Source organism: Genypterus blacodes, unplaced genomic scaffold, assembly GCF_046128005.1.
Source record: "Genypterus blacodes isolate CSIRO-AG114 ecotype Tasmania unplaced genomic scaffold, CSIRO-AGI_Gbla_v1 ptg000008l_1, whole genome shotgun sequence".
NCBI lineage: Eukaryota > Metazoa > Chordata > Actinopteri > Ophidiiformes > Ophidiidae > Genypterus > Genypterus blacodes.
This window is the reverse complement of record NW_027466822.1, coordinates 2,905,422-2,929,645: the sequence shown is the minus strand read 5'-3', so window position 1 is coordinate 2,929,645 and position 24,224 is coordinate 2,905,422. Positions and strand designations below refer to the sequence as shown.

Below are 24,224 nucleotides of genomic sequence, written 5' to 3'. Positions count from 1 at the left end.
CAGGTGATGTCACTATGAAAGAGCAAGAGTAGCCCCCCCATCAGAGAGAGAGAGGAGAGAGAGAGAGAGAGAGAGAGAGAGAGAGAGAGAGAGAGAGAGAGAGAGAGAGAGAGAGAGAGAGAGAGAGAGAGAGAGAGCAGCTCCAGGCTCCTTGCAGCGCCGCGGCGGTGCAGCAGGAATCCCGGACGCGTGTGGTACGGACATCGCCGACGGAGACCTCACACACTGAGCGTTCCGCTTTAAACACGGTCCCATGACTGCGGGCTCTTCAGTGAGAGAGGAAGCTCACACACACGCACACACTGACTGGCTGAGAGGAGAGAGTGTGACTGAACACCTGGAGTCAATCGGATACCGGCTCACCTGTAAGGTAAGACAGACAGCGTGAGGTCAGTGTGGAGTGTTTACTTGCTAACCTGTGTGTATGGAGCCCTGCATGCACCTTCGCGATGCTGCATTACATTATCATAGTTCTTATATCCCACATTTGCCTCTTTTGTGACAGCGTGGGAACAACTTGGTTGCTCATCATCCAGCAACAAAACCAAAACCAAAAGTCTAAAATGTCTTTAAATATTAGCAGCAAACATGTACACAAATGAGCGAAAGTGATCATTGTGGTCCCGATCAGGATGAGAATGAAATAGAGAATGAAATAGGTGAACTAACTCCTCCTGTGTTACTGTACAGTCTGCTTGTATTCGGGCGATTCTCTAAAATGAGAATCAGTTATAATTATCTTTTCCATTGGCCAATACACCTGCAGGAATTTTTCATTTCACTATATTTGCATGATTGTTGGTGATAGAAGGTAACTTGAGTGAAAATTATAAGGTAGAACACTTACTGTACACTCTCACACATGTATAAAGCACTGTATGTAGTTCCATATAAGTAAGTTAACCTGTGTATTTTTTTGTCTTTTGTGCATGTGTGTGTGTCTCTGTCTGCAGCACTGGGGTCATGTGTCACCTGCCTGTGGCTTCACTCTTTGTTTGCTTGTGTTTGCTGGAGAGCAGCCGGTGCAGCATCAGTCTGCAGGACAGCATGACCGAGCTGCACACCAGGTTCGCTGTCAGCTTCTACCAAGCGCTCTCAGAGACAGAAAACAACTCCAACCTCATAGTGTCGCCAGTGAGCATCTCTTTGTCCTTGGGGCTGCTGCAGCTGGGTGCCCGTGGCAACACGCTGGCACAGCTAGAGGGAGCGCTCGGATACCACGTCAACGGTATGAGACATCCCTACAATGACACTTTTGGATAGAGGTGAAAAGGGCTAAGGCTGAACTAAACAAGAGCTGGTCCCATATTTCTAATAAAGCACACGTCATAGTTTGTTACTAATGACTTTGTAAATACTTCAATAAGCGTTATGCTCTGATTAGACATGTTGTTGCACTGATGATGATCTGTCCACCTGTGGAAATGTCTAAAGCTCATCCATGCTCAGTGGATGAGCTTTAGACATTTTTAATATGACTAATTCATTTTCACAACTCCTTCAAAATAACATTATCAATCAGAGGAAGCAGGAAGACACAGTGCGGTGAATGTGTGATGAGGTCTGGTAGGTCAAATTGCATGTCTATAATACACTCTGCAGCCTTTAATGCAGTCAGTCTGTCAACCTGGCAACCCAAAAGTTGCTTATTACTGATCTATTAAACATTTATTATTATGATTCATATAAGATATTATAATATATTTAATTTAAATTATATTATATATTATTTGCACCAATCAATGCAATGTGGAACCAAAAACAGAGGTTATGTGTTGGTTAATGCATTGTGTGCGTCATGTTGGGAAAGTGAGGTTGTTGGTGCTATGCTGCTGGTACCAGGTGGTGTGCAGTGGTGCTGCTGTTGAGCATGTGGACCAGAGCAGAGCACAGTGGTGTCTGGAGCCATAAGACCTGCATCCACGCCAACTCTAATCTCATTAACCACTCCTGCAGCTCAGCCCAGGGTCAGGAGGTCAATGTGTCTCATTACAAACTAAATGAAAGCATGCGTATGTTACTGCTGTCACCTGTTAAGTCATTGTTTCATCACACATGTCACACTGGCTCCACACAGGAACAGGAACACGTGTACTGGCGGCAAAAAATGCATTGTACACATGTGCACAATGTTTTCACATGGCGGCCTTCTGGTACCATGGCAACATTAAGCTGTTTGTTTGTTGTCACATGTCAGGATGACTAAGAAAGGGATGTTTTCTATTTATTTTTCACATCACTCATTCTCTCGCAGCATCCCCTGTGTGGGACCAGAGTTACACCAGGACAGATTGATGGAATCAATCTTCAGACGCTTTAGTTATTGATTGTCAGTTAATCAATCGAATCAAATAGTTGTATTTAGAGTGCAAAAACACACAGAAGTCACAGATTGAATGTTGACACCTCATTCCCTCCACTAAAGCAATTATTTTAAGTATTTCAAAAGAGAGAGATGGAGACACATACCAGCACAATTCGAGAACTATTCAGGGTAATCTGGACGACCAGCAGGGGGCACCACTTCAAGTACAGAGGTATCTATAGCACAGATGGAACCTTTGTATAAAGTCGTGTCCTCTGCTCCTTCTGTTTTGCAGACGCAAGGGTACAAGACTTCCTTTTGCATTCACACAGCGACATCAGCAACAGCAGTCAGGGTCTGTGGCTGCAGCAGACCTGCACCTTGTTCATCCAGAGTGGAGTCCAGCTATTAACCCAGTTTACCCAGCATGCCGCAGCCTGGGCCAACACCAGTCTGATCCGAGCCAATTTTAGCCACGCCAGCCGCACTCACAGCCAGCTGGTGAAGTGGGGACCAAACCGTGGCCATGGTGAGTGAGAAAGCTACGCCACGAGGGGAGGGAACCGTTTTCATGGACTATACAAAAATTGTGGATTCGGACACATTTTCTTTGGCCACACACCAAACTCCCCACTAAAACAATGGCTGTAACTGCTTCTCTGTAGAATTGTGTTTGGCAGAGTGAGAGCATTCTTACTTCTCCAAAGAACATGGACTTAATTCATACGCATGTACAGTGTGTCCCTGGGAATCATACATGAACTGTTACATGGTGATGCTGTTAGGGGAGCTGTTGGGATGTTACCGCCAAAGGGCTGGAGGGAGTGTGTGTGTGTGTTGATATTTGAAGTTATTTTATCTCAGAAAAAGGTGAAAGTGATATTAATGACATTGGATATGACCCAGAGGACACTCCTAATTATGAATGCAAGGCACGGTCACTGCAGGTTACAGTTTATCTAGCTAACAGCAGCATTACATCATTAATGTTCACGTATTACATAAATTAACTACACAAGTTGTGTGTGTAATTAAATGAGGATGGTGCAACCACGCCACTGCTATGATAGTAGAACACAAGTCTCTTGTCACTCATATGTTCCATTGACCAATTTAAAAACATATCAATAGCAAACAACTTGACTCTAACCTCGATCAATGTCCCAAGGTTTATGCTAAGAAAATATGTCACAATACAATTCAATTACAGATTTGAATGCGATGTGAAATTCTCCTATGATGATCTAGTATAGTATGAACTTTTTGTATGTATAGTGATAGTCACCCACACGCTAATGTCATATCATCAAGTACACTTCTAAGTACTTGTGTATACTTCTGAAGAATGAATTGCAGACATCATATCCTTCATGATAAACTTTGACTCTTCCTCACTTTGTCTTAGATGACACATGGCCCCTCCAGGCAGGAAGTAGCAGTGGGGAGCTCGCGGGCTCAGGCGAGTCCCAGGGAGAGGCCCTGTGGTGGGGCCACAGGATGCAGATGGCCCTGGTGAACACCATAAGCTTCAGGGGAGTCTGGCAGAAACAGTTCCTGTTCACCAACACGCAAAACCTTCCCTTTGTACTCTCTGATGGAACGGCCATCAAGGTGCCCATGATGTATCAGGCCACAGAGGTCAGCTTTGGTAAGAAAGTACATCTATCAGTCCATCTGTCCGTCTGTCCATCAACCATCCATCCATCTACATATAGTATCTCTCTGTTCACATAATCAGTTTACTGTAAATACATACATGTTATTACTCAGCAAAGCATTTTTAGTATTTTAAATTACGAGAATACGTTTGAAACAAAAAACAAAAACAAAATAGTAAATGAATAATACTGCAAGTTGGCCATTGTCACATGCTGAAGTTGGGAGTAACCCTTTGAGACTGAAGGTTGAGCTACTTAACCTAAACATTCCAGATGCAGAAATCAGTATTAATACGTAGTCACATCACACCAAATATCTTACTTGCTAACATTTTTCTCACAGCAACTAAAAGTGGTCAGAAACTATTTCCTTGAATCACTGAGAGCAGTAGTTATATCAGATAGACTGCATGTTGGTGCTGTTTAATCATTACTCAAGTCATTGATTTGGTCGACGGAGTAATTGATTGCAGTTTTGTTCGTTCCCCCTCTTGGCAGGTCAGTTCCGCACAGTGTCAGACCAGCGCTACACTGTGCTGGACCTGCCATACTTGGGGCGCACGCTGGGCCTGCAGGTGGTCCTGCCCAGTGAGAGGAAGACCCCGCTGTCTTCTTTGGAGTCCCAGCTCACTGCACGGCAGCTGGCCTCCTGGGAAACTGGGCTACGCAGAATCAAGATGGATGTTTTCCTACCCAGGTAAATCTGGAACATTCATAGTGAGTGTTGTCTAGATTTAGTAGGGAAACGCTGAGACACCAAACAAAAACACGTGTGTATGGTAACTTCATACTACATAAAGCAGACTCAACTTTGTCTCCACATAAGTTACTATCAGGTGTTTTCTTCTTACACGCACATATTGGTGCAAATTGTTTGGTAGCAGCCTTGTCTTGAGTATGTCTTGTCTTGAGTTTTTAGCTAGTTTTTAGCATATGGAAGTGGATTAAAGATACTTTCTATTTGGCATTTCCAGGTTCAAAATGCAGAAAAAGGTCAACCTGAGGTCAGTGTTACCATCTATCGGCCTCAGTGACGCTTTTAACCCCACAGCTGCTGACTTCACAGGCATATCAGGTAAATACATGACTTTCTTATACACACAGTCAAAGTACAGATCAACTTTAAATGTGGATGTCAGTTGAAGATTGGTGCTTTAAAGTTTCAACAAAATTCACCATAAATGTAATATAAAACTGACAGCTGTGTGTGTGTGTGTGTCCATACAGAGGCGGAGGGTTTGTACGTGTCTGATGCTTTCCATGACGTGAGAATAGAAGTGACAGAAGATGGGACAAAGGCAGCTGCTGCAACAGGTGAGGCGCTCTATACCTGGATTACAGAACAGCAACCAAGAAGAGAGGAGGAGAGACGATATCAAATATAAAGCAATAGGGGACAATGTAATTCAACAACCAGGCTGAAGAGCTGCAATAAGACAGAGAGACAAACCTGATAACAGAGGGAACAAAATACATATATAATAATAATGTTATCTGGATGTTCATTCTCCTGCAGCGAGACGAAGAAGTATCGCTTCGTTCTTTTACCTGAGGCGGTCCTTATTCATATCGCTCCTCTTCCTATCCCGCGCCGCGCCCCCCCAAACACTTAGTGACCTCTTCCACAGCTTTGTATTTGCTGCACACTGTTTCCCCTTGAACAGCAACACGTAATCCCAGGAGTAGGAGACGTGATTCATGAAAAACTATTTCTTTCTTCCCTCTGCAGCCATGGTGCTACTTAAACGCTCCCGAGCTCCTGTTTTCAAGGCCGACCGGCCATTCTTATATCTTCTGCGTCACATTAACACAGGTACTGTTACTATACTACAGTATTTACTTTACACTGTGCTTCATACTTTAAATTTACTTTAAAGTGGTGAGCACTGTGACGTTTATGTGCCTAACTGTTTGTTATCTCCATTTCAGGATCCATCTTGTTTATGGGACGAGTGATGAACCCAGCTGAGCAGACCTCATAGGAACTAGGACACACTCACACGCACACACACACACACACACACACACACACCCCTCCTCCTAGCTCCACTACACCACTGGTATTTATTTGTGGGCCAGCAGGAAAGGCCATGGACACTTCACCAAGAGGGACAATACTTTTGTACATATCTGTAAATAAAATTTTAATACACGTTTTTACACTCTTGTGTTTTGGTCCTTTCCTTTCATGATGAAGAATCATTCACTGGTGATGAAACACTCAGTACCTCTTCTCTGATTGTACCTGTGCTGTGATTTAAGGCAAGGTAGATGAATGTACATGATTGGAACTAATGACGGATGCATGGCAGATGATGCACCGAATGCTTATGCAACTAGCAAGCTGATTAAGCAGAAGTAACCTACAGCACATACCTCCGCCAAGGGCCCAACACTCCTCCAATTATGGCCTCTTCTCTCATTGATGACATGTAAGTTTATTGCCTTGGCCGAGCTGACCAACCAGCAAACTGAAAATCTAAACGGACATCTCTATCAGTTTGATCAGTTGATGTCACAGGTTGTTCCCTAAATCATGCCTGACCCGACTACAACGTTTCATGAAGAAGTGTGTGTCAGTGTGAAAGCTGCATGGGTGGCTGGTCTTGCAGTTTGTATGAGCCTTAAATGAACTTCACATTGTATAATTTACGTTTGCAGATTTCAATCCAACGATGGTGTTTGTATGTAACCCAAGCGTAACCAAAATGATAAAAACGCTCATCTTTACAGAACAATGCAGCACTTTATTTACATGGACCTTCACAGTGTAAAATAGAAACTTTATTCATGGAAATACTTACAAAAAGGCCATTTCCACTGAACATTCTCTTTAAATAGTACTCTAGGGTTATTTACATTTTTACAGTGTATTCAAAATACTCTTTTTAGTTAGCGGCCTCTTCACAAACAAAGACACGTATAGCAGATTTTGGTCCCTATCCAAGGAGGGAGGGAACAGAAGAGTGCTGCCCCCCTGAAAACACAAATCAACTCCTGCTCTGGACATTTTTCCTACACATTTGTGTAGATTTGAGAAAACCAGACGGGCTGTGACCCACATTTGGAAAATTTTTGTTCTGCGACAAGGTAGTTAAGTTATATTAAATAAGTCATCTCAAATTCACACAAGTGCATTCCCGTTGAAGTGAGCAAGAGTTGGTTTGAGTGGTTAGAAAAGAAAGTTTGGGGAAAGGGTTTCATTATTTGGCAGCAACCAGCACATGGGACAAGCTTCATCCACCTCAGCTCAACAACACGGCAGAGGGTGGGTTGGGGTGTGTGTGTGTGTGACATTTTAATGCTGTTTCATGTTGAAAATAACAAAAGCATGGGGTAAAAACAGCTCTAATGTTATTGCTACCCATGATGCATTAGTGCCACTTCCTGAGCTAACTACTGTCCCCTTACTTCCACAATTATAGAACTAATGATTCCACATTACACAAAACCAATAGCATTTCACTTTGGATCAATTTGTCTACTATAATGAAACAAGTCACATACTCAACTTCACTGTAGGCAGACACATAACCGATAATGGAAGTCATTTCTTTTCCACAAAGGGAAGGAAAAATGAATCCTTGTCGTAATCATTCATTAGAACCAAAGACATTCTGATTGTTGTGGGTAAAGCGAGCTGAGATGTGGCCGTTTAAATGCCCGGCAGAGGAGTGCATTCTAATGTGGAGTGGTACAAACAAACCAAACGTCTCAGACAAAACTAAACAACACTGAAAAGTGCATTAAGACTCATTCTCACACAAAAATGCAACAGAATGGGGGGAAAAAGGGGACGAGGGAAGGTTCTCTTCCTTTTTGACTGGAGTCGCCTGAAAATGCAAACTATCTGAATCCTCCAGTTTGAGTCCGTCACGTCCTCGTTACCAAGCATCACATTCAGAACCAAGCTGCGATTACACAGAACATTCAACGTCTCATCCTACTTTGAGCGTTTAAAGGACACGGCCACCGTTTCTCAACTGAGACTAGTAAAAAAAACCGTCGACCACCACTGTGACGATAAAGACAACCTCACTGTCTCCAACCAGGGAAATGAATTTTCAAAATGAAAGAACAGACAGAACAGTCAGCTATGTCTAAGCGTTTACAAACGATGCTTTCCATCAGGTAAATCAATTTATTTCTCTTGGCTTTATCCACGTCAGGAAGTTGTGCAAAATAAATAGAAAGTGCAGTTTGTATTTCTTCAGTAGAACATAAAAAGACGTATCTGACTGTACTCTGCCAGCCGGCTTGTTTATGAAAATACAATTCATTCTGTTTCTCTCTAAACTGAAGCACTTGCTGAGATTGTTCTATGTACACGTAGAAACGATGGGAGTGGAAGGGACTGACGGGGGACTTTGGCTTGACTAACAGTGAACGCATCCTTTAAAAGAATTCATGCCTGGATTAGGCGGAGAAATAATGAGAGTAAAGCAGGATGAGTGTTTACAGAATGGAGATCAACCACCCAAACCGTCCTAGAAGCAAGTTTCATTGCATAGGCATTAGAAATGTAGCAATCAAATACTTTTTCACGCCCCCCCCTAATGGATGAACTGAGAAACGCAGTGTCATTCAGGGACGACGATGCCATCATTCTCTACGAAGCAAAAAAACAAAACAACCATAAATCATTAAGACAACTGAAGAGTGAGGGTCCACCGTGGAGAGCTGGATCCCGACTTGTCCCGTCTCCATGGGGTGGGGGGGATCTGTAGGAGGTTTACAGGGTCTGGAAGGTTGGAGGGGCATCTGGAGTAAGTTCGGTCTGGGAATGAGCTCGTATTAGAGTGCGTCCAGGTGGTTCATGTTAGTGGCTCTGTTGTGGATCTCTTCTAGGAAGTTCTCCAGCTGCTCGATGAGAACGCGCTTCTTGAACCTTGTTTGCGGAAAACAAAGCAAAAAAAGGTGACGAACGCGCGTCAAACACACAGATGTTCTTCTGCTTTACACAGCCTTTAGAAGAAGACTCTCAGAATGTAACTTATACTTAGACATAAAAAAAGAAACATCACATGGACAAAGACAAGACACTGTAATAGTATAGTAAGTGTATGTTGTCTTTTGATTGGGTCATTGATAATCGTAGACAAACCAATAAGCATCTCTCTGTATGTTGAACAATTCTCCAGACAAACCTACCATGTCCCTGTTCAGCTCGGCATTCAGGCCAGAGTTCAAGTTTAGTTTCTGCACATCACAGATTACTTGTTGGTCATGTGCTGAAAGTCCTTTACTGGCATTTTGGTTAAAGTGGCAGGAAACAGCGGCTTCCATCTAACCACTGATAGAAAGGCCTGGATGGTGGAATGCTGACATGGTTTTTCCAAGCTTACTTTGCAGTTTTTCCTTTTGATACAACTTAGCAAATTGTGTAATTCTACATGTGTTCTAACCTGTATTCTTCTTTTTCTATTTCAATTTTTGTTACTACTTTCTTTCTTGTTGTTTAATGAACACATACTAACTGTGATATTGGAATGACTTGACTGCCGAAACTGTGGACTCATTAGATCAGCTGGTTCTCCTTCTTTAGCTGATAAGTTAAGTTGTTTCAAATCAGTTTGTTCAGAATCTCTCAACCTTTTGTTTGTTAGCTGCCTCAAATTTCGCCAAACTAAACAAATAAACGCAACAATGACTGTTTGTTTGTCAGGTGGATATTGAGATCCGCATCGACACAATATGAGACAAGAGGAGAAGTGAACTACCTGGCCGCCTCTTTGATGATGTTTTGGAGGAAGATGAGTCGCGTTTCCAAAGTGCCCTGGATCTGCTTCAGGAAATGGAAGATTCTCTCATAGTCTAATAAGACACAAAGAGCAGGATGAGAAAGTAATAAACCAAACAAAGATCCATCACAAGACAAATACATAAGCAGCGGCACGCTTAAATACTGTCAACGTTCTGGTGATAGAAGAATAACAGAAGTAATGTTACAACAGGACCGCTTCTCTCCCCACCTGTGGCTATGACAACAAGGATGGGATTGGATAATCACCATTAGGGCGACACCAAAATGTACTTGTTTCTCCTTTTGTACAAATATGGCAAAATAACCCAAAACCTAACCATAACCCTTATCCTCAAAATGAGTGAGTATTAACCAATCAGAGGTTTTGTTCACTTCAGGACGGGTTACTCCTACTTCTTTCATATTGTCTGTAGACAGCTGCTTATTTTCTTGGCTGTATATTTGTCAGTTTAGGCTACACCGACCCACGACCCTAACAATGCATGAATTTGAGTATTTGTAGGTTTTCTTCACATCCATGGGCATTCTTCCACTACAGACATCTGGACTGCCTGAGTGGAACAAAACAGTTTACAGATCAGGCAGATAAAAACGTCATTAGCTGTGTGTTCTGCCAATCAAGCACTTTTGAGTCACCGGCTCTAGATCGAGTGCACAGGTGTGTTTAAACAAATCATGCGTGGGTCGAGCTCAGAGAGACGGAAAATGTGCTGTGCCTTGCCCCCGGGGGAAGAATCACTGGATCTGGTTCGTTCCTCTAAATGAGATGAAATCGGAATCGCGATATTTCTCAGAATAATCACAATCTGTAAGATCCTGCAGCCCTGTTGTGGATTCATTAGCTTGCTTGCCTCCTCAGCGTTTTGTTCCCATGTTCCTGAACAGTTTCAAAAAGGTGCTGATTCACATCCAAGGTCATTATTAAAGTTGTGCTTCTGTATATTAATAACATTATAATGTCCCTATATTTGTGCCCCAAATAGTTTTTTTTTCGACTACATACGTCTGCCAGGTTTCCTGATCTCCTTGGTGATAAGTGCCCTCAGCTCATTATTGACCTTCATCGTCTCAGTGTGTATGTGCTTTTTCAGAGCTTCGGGGGAAAGGAAACGTGGCGTCTGGTCGTCGAGAAACACCACTCCTCCGCCGCTATCCATGTCCAGCTCGTCCTCCAGGTGTCCCCCGTTCTCCTCCTCCTCCTCGTCGCCGTGCCGATGGTCCTGGGGATCTTCGTCGACGTGGTTTTCTTGGTGGTGGATGAGGCCCGAGGGCTGATCGGGCTCGGAGTCGGATGTCTCCTCTGGGCTGTAGTGGTTGTCATTCAGGTGGTTGATGATCAGGTCTGATTCTGATGCTCCGTCGATCACATCCATGTCTGCAGGTGCAAAGGTTTGAAGGAAACATTAGTCACAGGTCAATTTCTATTATTAAGCACTTATGCCATTGTCTTTTTACTTATTAGGATAGTTTAGATATGCTACAAAGGGGGAAAGCATGTTGGCCGGTCGCAATAAACAATCACTTCACCTGCAAGTTGAGCAAGCTGGGAAATTGGGATTTTTTATGTTTTGTTTACTGGCACATGTACTAAATTTATTATTATGTTGTAGAATGCGAGTACATACATTTGGAAGAGCCATTTGTAAATACTGACACCCTAACAACCAGCACCACCTGGACAGGAAGGTGATGGTGGTAGTCAAGACACACACGCTCACAAGAGGACGCATTACAGGATTCGTGCAAAACATATCAGTGTTTCATTCAATTCACGTTTCCAACCCATCACACACGAGGGGGGTCAAGAAAATTGGATACACCTTTGGATAGAGTGTGAGAACCTTACCAGATGTAGGTCGGGGGCTGGCAGGAGGGCTCACTGGGGGTGTGTATGCTCTGCCCAGGCGCAGCAGAGGGGACATGCAGCGACGTCTCTTGGGCCCCCCGCCTTGGATGTTGTTACTTTCCACTGGCCTCTTTCCCTTATTCTGAGGACCTGTCACAAACTCATCCGCTTCATCGATCATCATTCCCTGGGAAAAACAATCGGGGAAAACATCAGTGTCAGGGTAGAAACATATTTAACTCATTATCTGCCAGTGGTGGAGGGACATCAAGTCTTCACTAAGGAGAAAGTAACAATAACACAATAGTAAAACACCAAATGAGATGTAGTCACTGTTTTAAAACTGGAAGGTTCTCAGCGACTGTAACACGTGTTAACACTGTTTTGTGGGCTGTGTTTGACAAACTGACGATAGATGTGAACTGTAAGGAACTGGCAGTGTTGGGGAAGTTTGTGGTAAACGGAATCCCTTACTGCTTTCCTGCTCTCTTACATTACTGCTATTATTTGTTTCCACTTAACACGACTTTTGGGGCAACATGCATAAGTAAATGTACAGCAACTGTAAGTGACAGCGGGAATTCTCAGAAACACACATTCCCAGCCGGAATCACCACAGCAACCACTTCATACACCCTAGCAACCATCCAATGTTTAGTCCCATGTTATACTACGTCCTTACTACTTTTTACTTAGTAGTTACCTAACTTGGTACATAGTAGTACATTAAATTGTATACTTATTATTTAGGAGTCAATAGTTTGTAATAGCACTTTTAGTACAAATTTAGTACTTGCCAATTCTTAGAACAAAGGAAATTGCAGACAAGTGCTTTAAACTGTTTAGAACATAGAACTTTGCACTTGTGAGTCTTCAAACTTTTTCATTCTATACTATTTCAGAATATTTCAGCTCCTGCTTCTTTAAGAGTTATTTCTAATTGCATCTCAGTCAATCAAACCACATTTCCTTTGAGAAAAGCACTTTCTAGCTTTAATATTCAGCTCAGTCCGCCCAACACAATGAGGCATCTTCAGCATTTCCCTGAACAAGATGAGGTGCTTTTGAAAAACAATTCTCTCTCACAGATTACTTGTGGAGTGATAGTCTCGTTTAGTTCTGAAGTCATCTGATGGCCTCTGACCATTCTGTGATTTTTGAACCGGTAAAGAATCATTTTGACACGTTTCAGGATTAGGTACGGAATTTACCTTCTTGTCGAGTTTGAAGGGGTTGCCAAATGTGTGCAGACGTTTGGGCTGCTCAGGGTCGGGGTCTCGAAGAGGCTGTGGCGCAGCTTTGAGGAAGTCCTGGTAGTTACCCATTTGGGCAATTGGCACACTATGGAGCTGGTCTGGAACAAACAAGGACACAGGAGGCTGTTATATAGTTTGCTTTTAGAACCTTTCATATGTTTTCATTAGTTTCACATTTGTAACAGTAGGGTGAACAAAGCCAGAATGCACAGTGGCCTACCTGCATCGTGTCCTGTGAAAGAACAGGCACTGGTTTTGATCAGGTTCCTCCTCATGCGGCTTAGCTGGTCCAGCAGTTGGTTCCGGGAGATGTCGTAGGGATTCCTAAAGGGCTGGGGCTTTCGGCTCTGCGGAGGACAGAATAAAGAAGGAACGTAAACTAGTTAGAAACGCAGTAATGCTTGAACCACCCAATAATACTTCCAAAGGTTTCCAGTTCCCCTAACAAGTGTGTGTTTGAGCCGTGTGAAGATAAAAACCTGTCCCTATGTTTAATGAAGCCATAGAGCAGTCAAGTGTAGAAACAGCTGACATTTCTTTGTCTTTTCCCTTTTCGTTTTTCCTCCACTTCTTTCGAGCACCGTGAGGTTGACTGATGTTTCATTTTTTAGTAATGAGTGCACATGTCCAAGAAGTTTGATTACAGCAGATTCATTCCTGAGATAGAACACTTTTGAAGAATGAGCCAATTATTTCATAAGTAAGAATTTTCAAGAAAGATCAAAGTTGGTTCCGCTCTCATCCGTCTCTTAAGACTGTTATTTTTCTTATTTAGCGTTGAATGACCTTGCTTGGTTAGACAACAAATATTTTCTTTTTGTACTCGTGCCAAGGCCCTACGCTCTTCTCTCTTAGATGTTCTGCATGTTCCACATAACACCGGTGAGGCTGCGTTTTGGTTTCTATGCCCCCAAACTGACACTGGATGTTGGAACTGCAGCCTCATTTGCAATTAAAAAAAACAAGTTAAAGAAACAAGACCGTTTTGTTGTATACAATATAGGGATTTTCAGTTTCTTGGTTCTAGATTTGATGTTATGATATCATGTTTCATACAAACATGATACGAATGTTTTAAAATGTCTTTGGTTGTTGTTCAGATGAAAAAGCAATTTGAGGAGGATAATGTAATGATCTATACATTGAGTATTAATCAGTTGAAAAAAGTGATAGCTACAAACCTGTAATGATTAATATAACCTTAATAAACAAATATACTGCTCATAAAAAGCTCAGTGTGATCAGTAAGCATGGTCCGACTTTAACAAACAAACTCCAAACTTACAAAGGTGAACTGTGCCAGGTGAAAGCCTTGGAACTCCTTTGCGTTGAGCTCCATGGGCAGTGTCGGGACAACTCCTGTGACACTCAGCAGCTGCTGGGTAAAGTCCCTCCGCTGAGCCAGGGAAAGACCACCCCCGCCCCGCCAGCGGACCTTGATGCCCGCATCCGGTGGTGGCTTCTTACCAATCAAGGCGATCAGGCGGTCGTACTCAATTTTGGTCTGGAAATGTGAGCGAGTGAAGTACATTAGAGGGTGCAAAGGACTAACATACAGTACAAATTGTTAAACTTGCATACATGCGAACACACGAGTCGTCATGACAGTTGGATTCAAAACTGTGAGCTCTTTCAGTGCAACGTGCCCGCAGATGTGAGCAGAAGTGAACAAACCTGCTGGCTGAGCTTCTTGAGGTAGGAGACCACGCTGTAACTCAGGCCGTACTCCATGTTGTCTGCTAGCAGGTTCGGTGCTCCCATAATTCTCAGAGCCTTTCTCAGTGGCTACGGAAATGACACAGCAATAAAGACACAAGATATGTTATTGAATTGATAACAAAAGCAGAAAAAAAAGCCAGAACAATGATGGTGCGTCCACTGACCCCGATGTAGTAGGGAGGCATGGTCTTCAGGTAGTTCTCAAAGGACTGTCGCCATTTGATTGTGGGCTTAAACTTGTGCACTTTGATCAAGTCGTCTGTAATAAATGAAAAGGAAAAACATGAAACTAAGTGAGTGTCATGGCTGCTGGCAGTATAACACACATCTTAATGTAACCCCAATCATAATGAATTTAGATATTTGAACTGAAAACAAATGCAGATCCCAAAGGTGACACGTAAACGACTCGTCATCGTCATAGTCTTACCCAGAAGTGGCAGGAGCACTGGGTAGTTGTATGGCATGACAAAGAGGTTGACACAGGAGAGAGCTGTGCTGGCCTTTAGGTAGCCAAAGGGCTGGCCCAGGTCACTGTATTTGGCACTGTTACACACAAACACCTGGAAGAAAAGAGAGTGAATGAGCGGAGGGAGAGTGGGTTCTTTCTATGAACCTCACACAATGAAATGAAATAGAATGACCGGGGCAGTTTGGATACCATAAGGTGGCGTCGGTTAATGTTCATCTCTGTCCAACCTTTGTTTGAAATGCTCCCTCTGTTTAAGACGTTACTTCAAACTCAAATGACTTCAATTGTTTCGCAGACACTAGTAAGTTGTCTTACTTTACGTTTTCACAATGTATTGAATAGCATGTGTGTAGACAAAATAGTGTGTGTGTGTGTGTGTGTGTGTGTTGTACTGTGGTACCTGCCAGCAGCAGTGCGGAGCTTTCCTCTCCAGGATGTACTGTGTGAGAGGCGAGGGCTCCAGCTCGTACTTGTCGAAGGGCACCTTGTCGATCACCATGGGCTCGGCATCCACACAGGAGAAGCGGACGTGAGGGTGGGCCGAGCGGGGGGGCTAGGAGGATCACAGGGACGGTTAGGGGATCATTACCATTTTACACTTACAGATTAGGATTATGACATAACTTCAGAACGTTTCCCCATTTTGCTTCCAATTTCAACATTAAGCAGGTGCGTCTAGTAACATAGTATATCTGATGTATGTGATTGACTGATGATACTGATCACTTCTATAGGAAACGTGGAGATGCTCTACCTTCATTTGGTACTGTTCAATACATTGAACTCTTTATGTTGTACTGCCTTGTATACTACACATTTGTCCCCTACACACATTACACTGGAACATAGTTTAAGATTTTATAGTGACCAAGCAAAAACATTTTTTTTAAGGTTCCGGCTAAAACTGTTCATAAAAAAGCAACAAATGATGAATGGAGTGTTTCCTACCAGTGTGGGGGAGTTCTGGTCGGGCCAGAAGGCCTCTGGGACGGGCCAGTGACCTATGGGAACACCGGTTTTAGGGTTGGGCCGTACGTAGATGAGCTTGTGACAGCAGTGCCAAGGCTGGAGCCCGGACTTCACCGGCTCATTCTGACAATCTGGGTAAGCACAGAGACAAGAGACAGAGAGGAGCCTGAGGTCAACTTCAAAGCTGAAACATCCATCAGCTGGTTAAGACAAAAGATACAAAGATCAACAAAAAGAATCTACATTTGGCACCAATACAAAAACTAAATAGCTAATGCATTTATTTGTCTTTACTTTACTGAGTATACATGAGTATCACATTTAAGAAAAGAAGCTTCACTTATTGTGTTAATGGTGACTTAACGAGAGCTGCTTTTGTCTTACATAAATAAAATACAGTGTAAAATGAACAAGATAAGGATTAAGTGAAGGAATATATCAAAATAATCTCATAAAACAGGGAAAATTCCAGCCTGTATAATAAGATACGCATGATTTCAGCTTCATAACAGGGAGTCAGTTGAACCAAAGTTGAACGAATTGTAGAAGCTGACATTTTGGTGCAGCAGATAAATAAGCGTTAAAAGAACAACAATATGTCTGCTAGTTGTTTATGAACAGCAGAAGAAGATCTCAGAGAATTTGAATAAAAGTCAAAGAGAGAAGAATGGGCTCTTCACTAATACAATACAACTCTTTTGAAATTGCGGTCAAGTCAAAGTCAAAGAGACGTGTCCCCTTACCCTCCAGTGGGGTTGGGTCTGGTCCCGTCTTCTCAAAATTTATGACCACCCCACTTTGGATCTTTTGCACCAGAGACTCTAGGCACTGGTTCAACATGCGCTGGGAAAACACGCTGTAGGAACGCCCTGCAAAAACAAACACACACACACACACACACACACACACACACACACACACACAATGTCAAATCAAATGACATTATAGGACATTCCTTTACACTGACATTACAATTACACTACTGACAGGCTTTACACATTAGTTACAGCCTTATGTATGCATATTAAGCTACAGCTGAGAGTCCTGGGTCTGCTGTCAGGCCTGCTCCTTTAAGTGCCTCAACCTTGACCTCTAGTGACCTTCTTATGTGCCCACGGACTCACACAGCCAGTGGCATTGTGTCTTATCTGCCATCAGCGGTAACAGGAAGGAACGCTGAGTATGAAAACAGCTTTGGTCAAACTCAGTGAAGGCAAAATCCATGAGTATAGCTTCCATGTTAAAGTTGACAAAACAACAACAGTGTTTTTAACGCTGCGACAGGTTACCATCTCAGTAAAACCAGAATGAGATGCAAATCTTAATAAAAGATTAAAAAAGGGACACACAGCTCTGTTGACCAAGCAGGCACTTATTCGTTTAGTTTATTGCTTCCACAACAATATTTGCTCACAATGCTGATCAGGGCGTTCATTATTGCTGCAAAGCTTATTCTCTAATTCTTCAAATCTAAAAATTCCAGATTTAAACAGGAAGTGTATTTAGTCTGGTGGTTGATACTTTGATAAAGTTGATTACAATATCTTGGCTAAAATCCCTCTAAAAACACATTTTAATCACTGTGCTGAATAATTCATTTCACATATCATGTTGAACGATAAATTATTATTGCAGACGACAGTCAGAGTAAATATTAGATGACAAAAGAATTCTCAACCGCAAACTAAACAGGAAACTTAAGTATTACACATCATGAACGTGCAAACACATACTGTCAAACCCAAATGCAGTAAGAAGTCAATATCAATCTGTCAGCAGATTGTTATTTTCAGCTGGACTCTAGTTCTAAATGTACAATGTGTGTGGGTGGATCTCAGCACTTGAGCAAGGCACTTGAGCAGGGCACATAGACCCCCAGACAACTGACCAAAGCATCATAATTGGATTGACACTTGTAGTCAAGAGTGTCAAGTATGTGACAATTTATCAGGATAAAGATTTATCCCTGATCTTACCTCCGGTGACCTCACACATGGGTGTGATGGGTGAATCGTCAGGGGGGACGCCACCCAGGGGTTCAGGCTCCACTGAACTGATGCCTGGGATGCGCAGCACCAGTGCAAACAGGCGCTGGTCCCACCGGAAGGGCTCCTTGGTCAGCTCGCTTCCGGGGAGCGGCGTGGTCAGGGGCAGGTGCAGCTGGACGGAGGCAACAGAGGGTAAACAATTGGAGCTTGATGTCAAATATGCAATTCATGGCAGCACCAACACTAATATTGGGGGGTCACAGTTTCACCTCCACAGTTTCAACACTCTTCATGCAGAGAAATTTGCATATTATAGACATCTGAGATACTTTTGAATGCCTGTGCCAGAAGAGCTGCAATTGAGGTCAAACTTTCTCACCGAACAGAACTTTTGTCCACTCTGAATAGGGACTAAAATGGAATTCACTTCCACGCCACAAATTGTATTGTGGCAGCTTTGTTTCTCAAAAGTGCAAATTCTCTTACGTGTTTGAAGTGTGAACAATGCTACAATCCCCTCTGACCTTATTTATGACTCATATTTGATAAGAACAGGAGGCCTGGATTCAGATGGAAAAGGTATGTTGTAAGTAAATCATGCTTCTGACCTCTTCTTGGATTCCACTGCCGCTAGTCAACTTGTTGCCGTCTGTGATGGCGATTATGATGGCAGGTTCGAGGAAAAAGGGATTCCTTCCCTGTAAAAGAGAAATATACAGTTTGCAGAGGATGACAGTCACAATTTAGTGCTTTTTACAATCTCAAATTCACAACAGTGCAAAAGGCAATGTATCATGTTAATAGACAAAAAGGCATTTACAGAGATTCATCACCCTCTATTCTGCACAGTGCCAGCAAAATCTATGAAACTTATTTTCTGCTTTAGCCAGCAATATCTCATGATATCAGCACAGCACACTGATGAAAAAATGAGACAGAAGTGGAACTGTATTCATCACGATTTATCCGATCCTCTGCTATTTGGTGAGTTAACACTGCAAACTACAACGCAACACAACAATAACTGTCAGCGATGAGACAGTAAACCTGGATTTTCTGCAGAGACCCGGCCCGAGCCAGAGCCAGAGCCAGAGCCGGAGCCAGAGCCGGAGCCCACCCTGTCCTGACGGCATCGCAATCATTAGCAGATGTGAATCAGCTCATTTTGGCAACCTGTAGCCTGTTGTTTCTGCTGAACCATGGGTTTATACTGTTACACAATCAAACCAAAGTAAACAACCCAGGATACAACCAAGACCTACCACCGGTATCCATGACAACCTAGGATTCCTTCCTCTCCAAAAATCTTTAATTGTGTACATTCCTGGGATGTTAACAAGTTAAACTGGCAAGGGGCTAATTTTCTATAAAAGCCATTATTTCATCACTGTCAAACACTAACAAAAAGGCTGTTGTTGTTTTGGGGAATTTGAAACAAGTCAACAATAAGGAACCACAGCCAGATGTGCTCCTGGTACACACACACACCATACAATAGCATAGCTCTGTCTGTGCAGGAGAGTCTTTTTGTTTGCAAGCACAACCCCAGCGATCCACACCGGTGGTGGAATAATGAGTCCTTGTTCACAACCCCAAGTGTCATATTTACTTGTAAACCCATCATCAGCTGTCATATTTGTCACTGTCATCATGGTTCCACTTTCTCACATCCTTTTGAGTTGTCTCCTCATGAAAATGTGATCAGTGTCAGGATAAGCCACTACCTGGCTCTCTCCTCTCTTGCCTCCATAAACCTCTTTATCTCCCAGGGGAGCGTTGTCTCAGGCGCCTGGCAACCTCCAGGGCTCTTTGTCACTGTAGACAGAAGCACTCCGGGGCAATATTAACTCCTCCACATGTATCGCACCCTTTCGTCTTCTCCCTCTCTAACACGCTCACTGAGTGTCTTGTGCACTGTTCCATTTTGCTTCATTGATCATATATTACATGTATATGATCAATATACAAGTAAGACTGCAATTAAGAGGACAAATGATCTTTCAAACGCCATGCATCCAGCATAAATCATATAAATAAAAGTATGCTTTCTTCAGTAATAATGCATGATAATACAATTGGAAATCAATTTATTCAGGCATGCTTAAGTCTTATTCAGATTATGCCACCTTCACCTGTATTTCCTCAGTGATTCCATGCATATGCACGCTTAAATCACATTTTTGCCTTTAATGGCAGGGAGGACACAGAGCATTGGGTGCACGTGACACTGTGAGGGAGTGTGTGTAGTTTTCATACAGGTCATCACCAGCTTTAAAGAAATGTTTGTTGATTCGTATTAGATTTTATATGCATCACGGTTCAGTAATAATACTGTCCCTCTGCTCCACTTCACATGAAAACCCCATTTGACCTAAGTGGTGAAATGTTACATTAAGGAAGCAGCAACTCATGTGAGGTGAAATATACCCACTGTTTACATTTCTTCTGTCAAGTTTTGAACAGAAATCCTATGGTGCTTTTATCTGCTGGTAACATCAGTAATCATGTGGGTGGTGGATGGTAATGAGGCAAAGATGAATGATTATTTAAGTGTCATTATAAATGGACTGTACTTTATAATTAGATGGAATTGTCATTAGTTATAGAAGAAAAGACACGGATCATAAAAGGCAGTGCAGAATTAAGTAGCTTGACCAAGGTGTATGACACACGTGGTCACAAGACTTGTGTGTCCATGTTGTGCTTGCATCTACCAGCCAGATAGTGTGTGTTAATCGTCACTGAAACTCCCTGATAACATCTGCCATACATTATTGAAGCTGTATACATTAACCTTGACCTCAGAGGTTTTGCATTTGAAATGCCAGCAACACATCCATTACTGCTCGCACTTCAACTTCACCACAATTAGAACTGGAAAACACGTCTCATTTCCACCCTGATGAGACTGAGCAGAGGAACCTCTGCAGTGGAAAAGGATATGCAAATAACCAAATCATCAAAACGGGCTATTATTAAATCATGACAGGCAGAGATTTAATTAATTAAATAATCTGCATGCACTGCATGCGCAAAGAATAGGAGCGCTTCTGACTGATCTACCCGATACACAGACTACAAACTGTTTAAGGTCCATGTATATTAAGTGTTGATATTTTTACAAGATAAGATACGATGAAAGTTTACCTTATTATCTTATAAAAATATCAACACTTGTGTAAATGAGGTTAAGGTTGGAGTAAGAACTTGCATTGTTAAAGCAATTTCATTTTGATACATCAAAAGGGTGTCTAATTTTGGGATTTAGTTATAAGACTTAACCATTTGGTAGAGTGATTTTATGCATTTTCAGCCATAGTCACACATCATGACATTTATCATGTCATAGATCAAAACCGCAATTTCCATCTTCTTCTCAATAATCACAATATGATGGTTTAGCCTCATATTGCTAAAACTAAAATGCGGCTAGATCCAGAATATTTTTGTGATACACTGGCTTACTTTCTTTTGTGCCTGATAATACTTACTACTGTACATTTATACTTGCATTATCTATATGCATAAAGCTGGAAATTAGAGAACCAAGATAGATGACATCGAGTCACATTGTAAAATGGAGCAAAATAAATTTGAGCTCAAGGAGTCTTTGTTTCTTATTCCAAAACTAAACTATTGAACCTGCATGATTAATTCTATTTAAAAAATGCATTTACCCTTTGTCTTGCATCAGATTTTCACTATAAACTCTTTCCTTGAATATGTTAGCAATCATAATTTTGTGAACAAAACAAATAAATGATTGAAAGCCAAATGCCTACGCTACTCTTTCTTGTGGTGAGGTTTTACTGAACCTACTTCCAAAGCCCTTTTTTCCGTTTTCTAACAACCCCGTTGAAAACAAAAATCAGAAGACATGAATTTGCTCACTAAGTAATAGATGGGCTTAATCGGGAAAATATACTACATAAACTTATCTTGCCATTGCAACAGTTACAAGATCTCCTGGAAGCCTACAAATGACATCAGCTGGAGTCTGCCACAACTATTTACCACTTGGAAGACTGTTAAGTGATCCTCAACGTTAAAACGTATTCGATAGCAGAGCTTAATGCACCATCCTCACCCTGCACAGTCGATACTAGCATTGAGACAGTTCAGATTTAAGAGCGCAGAGATGCTAGGAATAAAATAAGATACCAAAATTGATGAGATCAATAGTGGCTAATGGCATGAAAATGTGAGTTGTTCCTTTTACTTTGTGGCTGTCACAGTGTGCGATGAACATGAGTGTGCAGGGGGGTGGGGGTGGGGGGGCAATATTAAGGTGGTTGATGCTTGTAAGACTGGGGAAAGGGGGGAGTGTGGAGGGTCTGTGGTGGTATATAGTACCTTATCATGGCACTTTATGAGCCTAAATTCTTCTCTGCCTTTTCAAAAACACATACCTGTCCATAGTTGTCTATCCCAGTCACTAATCTATTGAGATTGAGTAAATCAAATGCGGTCCTCAAGGACTGGCCAATAGGTGTAAGTCCTGTTGCTTGGAGGTTCCTCAACTCTGTCATGAATGTGGCATGGCTCTCTTTCCATCCAGCCTTTCGAAAAAAAAGAAGAAAAAAAGTGGTTAATAACTTGCATAAAACTGAGTAATATTTTTGCAGAGATCAGTATTTCACTATATGAATGTAAATTAATGGTTGCACAATGCTTATTAAAATGAGCTTCTCATCCGACGGCAGAGCAGCCAAGACTCTGTTTTTAATCGGCCTAGTGCCAACAGATCAAAAATATAAACGATTAGCAAAGTCTCCATGTGTACTGTCAGATTGGTCTAAACAAGTAAAGTAGGCTAGTCTGTCACCCCTCCTTCTCCCCCCAGACATCACCTCGCTGTATAAATAACACCCAGAGTTCCTTGCTGCTCACACTGAAACAAAATGTCGGCCATGTTTTAAAGGGGGTATGAAAGCTCCTGCTGAAGATTTTCTCTACACAATTGATGTAATGATCACAATGTAGTGGAGCGATGGAAGGACAGTCAATCTGCGCAATGTAAAGCTGGACATGACCTGAAAGCAAACTCTACCTTTATCCCGCACGGAAAGTCTTCAAAATTTACCAACATGTACCGGTCCCCTCGGCTCGCCGGATCTCTCCCTCTGAGCTGTGGAAATAGTAGACAATTATTGACCGTTATCGAGAGATCACGCTTGACAGGCGAGCTTTCAACAGTACAATGATGATTTGAACTGCAATCCCGCTTGGGATCTCACAACATGAATGTGATCCGTGGTTACAGTACCTTCATAAAAGTCTCAACAGCGCCTTTTGCTATGTCCAGATAGGTAGTGCCCAGATGGGAGCGCTGGTTCATTGAAGCGGACGTGTCTACCAGAAAAAGTAAAACGGGCATTGTGATGCTAATGACACGTTCTGCATGGACTTGGTGTCAGTTCAACCGACCAAAACGCAAAAAATCTTTTGTTCTCCTGCCGCTTGTATCAGCTCTTAGCTAGGTAGCTAGCTGGCTAACTGTCTGTCTCACAAATTCTTTCAAAAAAAGTGTAAGAACAGTGAGTGAAGGTTCCCTTTCCAGATAAACTAAACTGAAAACCTCAAACCGTAGGGGCAGCTTATTGATTCAAGAGGGATTTTGGTAATTTTTACAATATTTTTAAAATATTCCTAAGTTGCATAGCAACTAAGTTCCTCCTCACAGTGAGCCCTGCTTCTCCCTACACTGAACGCGCTGTGTCTTGTCCGCTGGTTCTAACCTAAGCTCTGCGCCTGACCCCGCCTCCCCAGCGGTCTTTCACTGTCACGTGCATACATTCTCGGTCCATCATTGGCTGTCTGAAGTGACCAATTACCATATCCAAATAAGGCCAAAGCCACGGAGTCCCACGCGCATGCTTGTCTGTTCGATAGAGCTGGAACGCAAAAGAAGAACACTATAGTGAACACACGTTAAACACTATAACACATGTCTGCACAGTTTGCTGGAGCAATGCGGTGATTTCTGAGCGTATAATGTTTAGGTGTAAGTCTGTATCTGCCATAGGGGCTGATTACATAATCAGTTCACCATATGCACGGGCGTGGACCAGTGTGATGGACAGCCCACTAAGTCTCGAGCTAACATAGCCATTATTTAAATCGACAACAGTGACATGTTAACGGATGGAAAAAATACTGAAATTACTTGCTGACATAATAGCACTTGTCTCACACAACAGAACATATTTCTACTTGATAATTGATGATGATTGATAATTTTTCATGT

The 24,224-nt window shown here is 42.3% G+C and overlaps 2 protein-coding genes across 2 annotated transcripts; one reads left to right on the top strand and one right to left on the bottom strand.

The window, feature by feature from the left end:
* The first annotated feature begins 279 nt into the window (after positions 1-279).
* On the top strand, positions 280-6,125 carry serpine3 (serpin peptidase inhibitor, clade E (nexin, plasminogen activator inhibitor type 1), member 3). The gene is made up of 9 exons (XM_076156865.1): positions 280-370; positions 954-1,228; positions 2,601-2,834; positions 3,711-3,953; positions 4,462-4,660; positions 4,938-5,038; positions 5,191-5,277; positions 5,693-5,776; positions 5,893-6,125. Exons 2-9 carry the CDS (start codon positions 964-966, stop codon positions 5,943-5,945), a joined length of 1,266 nt encoding a protein of 421 aa, XP_076012980.1. The 5' UTR covers positions 280-370; positions 954-963; the 3' UTR covers positions 5,946-6,125.
* A 564-nt stretch (positions 6,126-6,689) lies between these two features.
* Positions 6,690-23,684, bottom strand: ints6 (integrator complex subunit 6). Its single transcript, XM_076156829.1, has 18 exons — positions 23,244-23,684; positions 23,028-23,105; positions 22,387-22,536; positions 18,586-18,675; positions 17,966-18,149; positions 16,733-16,858; positions 15,969-16,120; positions 15,421-15,573; positions 14,979-15,111; positions 14,713-14,807; positions 14,504-14,614; positions 14,115-14,333; positions 13,050-13,176; positions 12,785-12,927; positions 11,574-11,760; positions 10,731-11,102; positions 9,684-9,777; positions 6,690-8,851 (listed from the first exon to the last, which is right to left on the bottom strand). Exons 1-18 carry the CDS (start codon positions 23,352-23,354, stop codon positions 8,758-8,760), a joined length of 2,619 nt encoding a protein of 872 aa, XP_076012944.1. The 5' UTR covers positions 23,355-23,684; the 3' UTR covers positions 6,690-8,757.
* Positions 23,685-24,224: the final 540 nt, after the last annotated feature.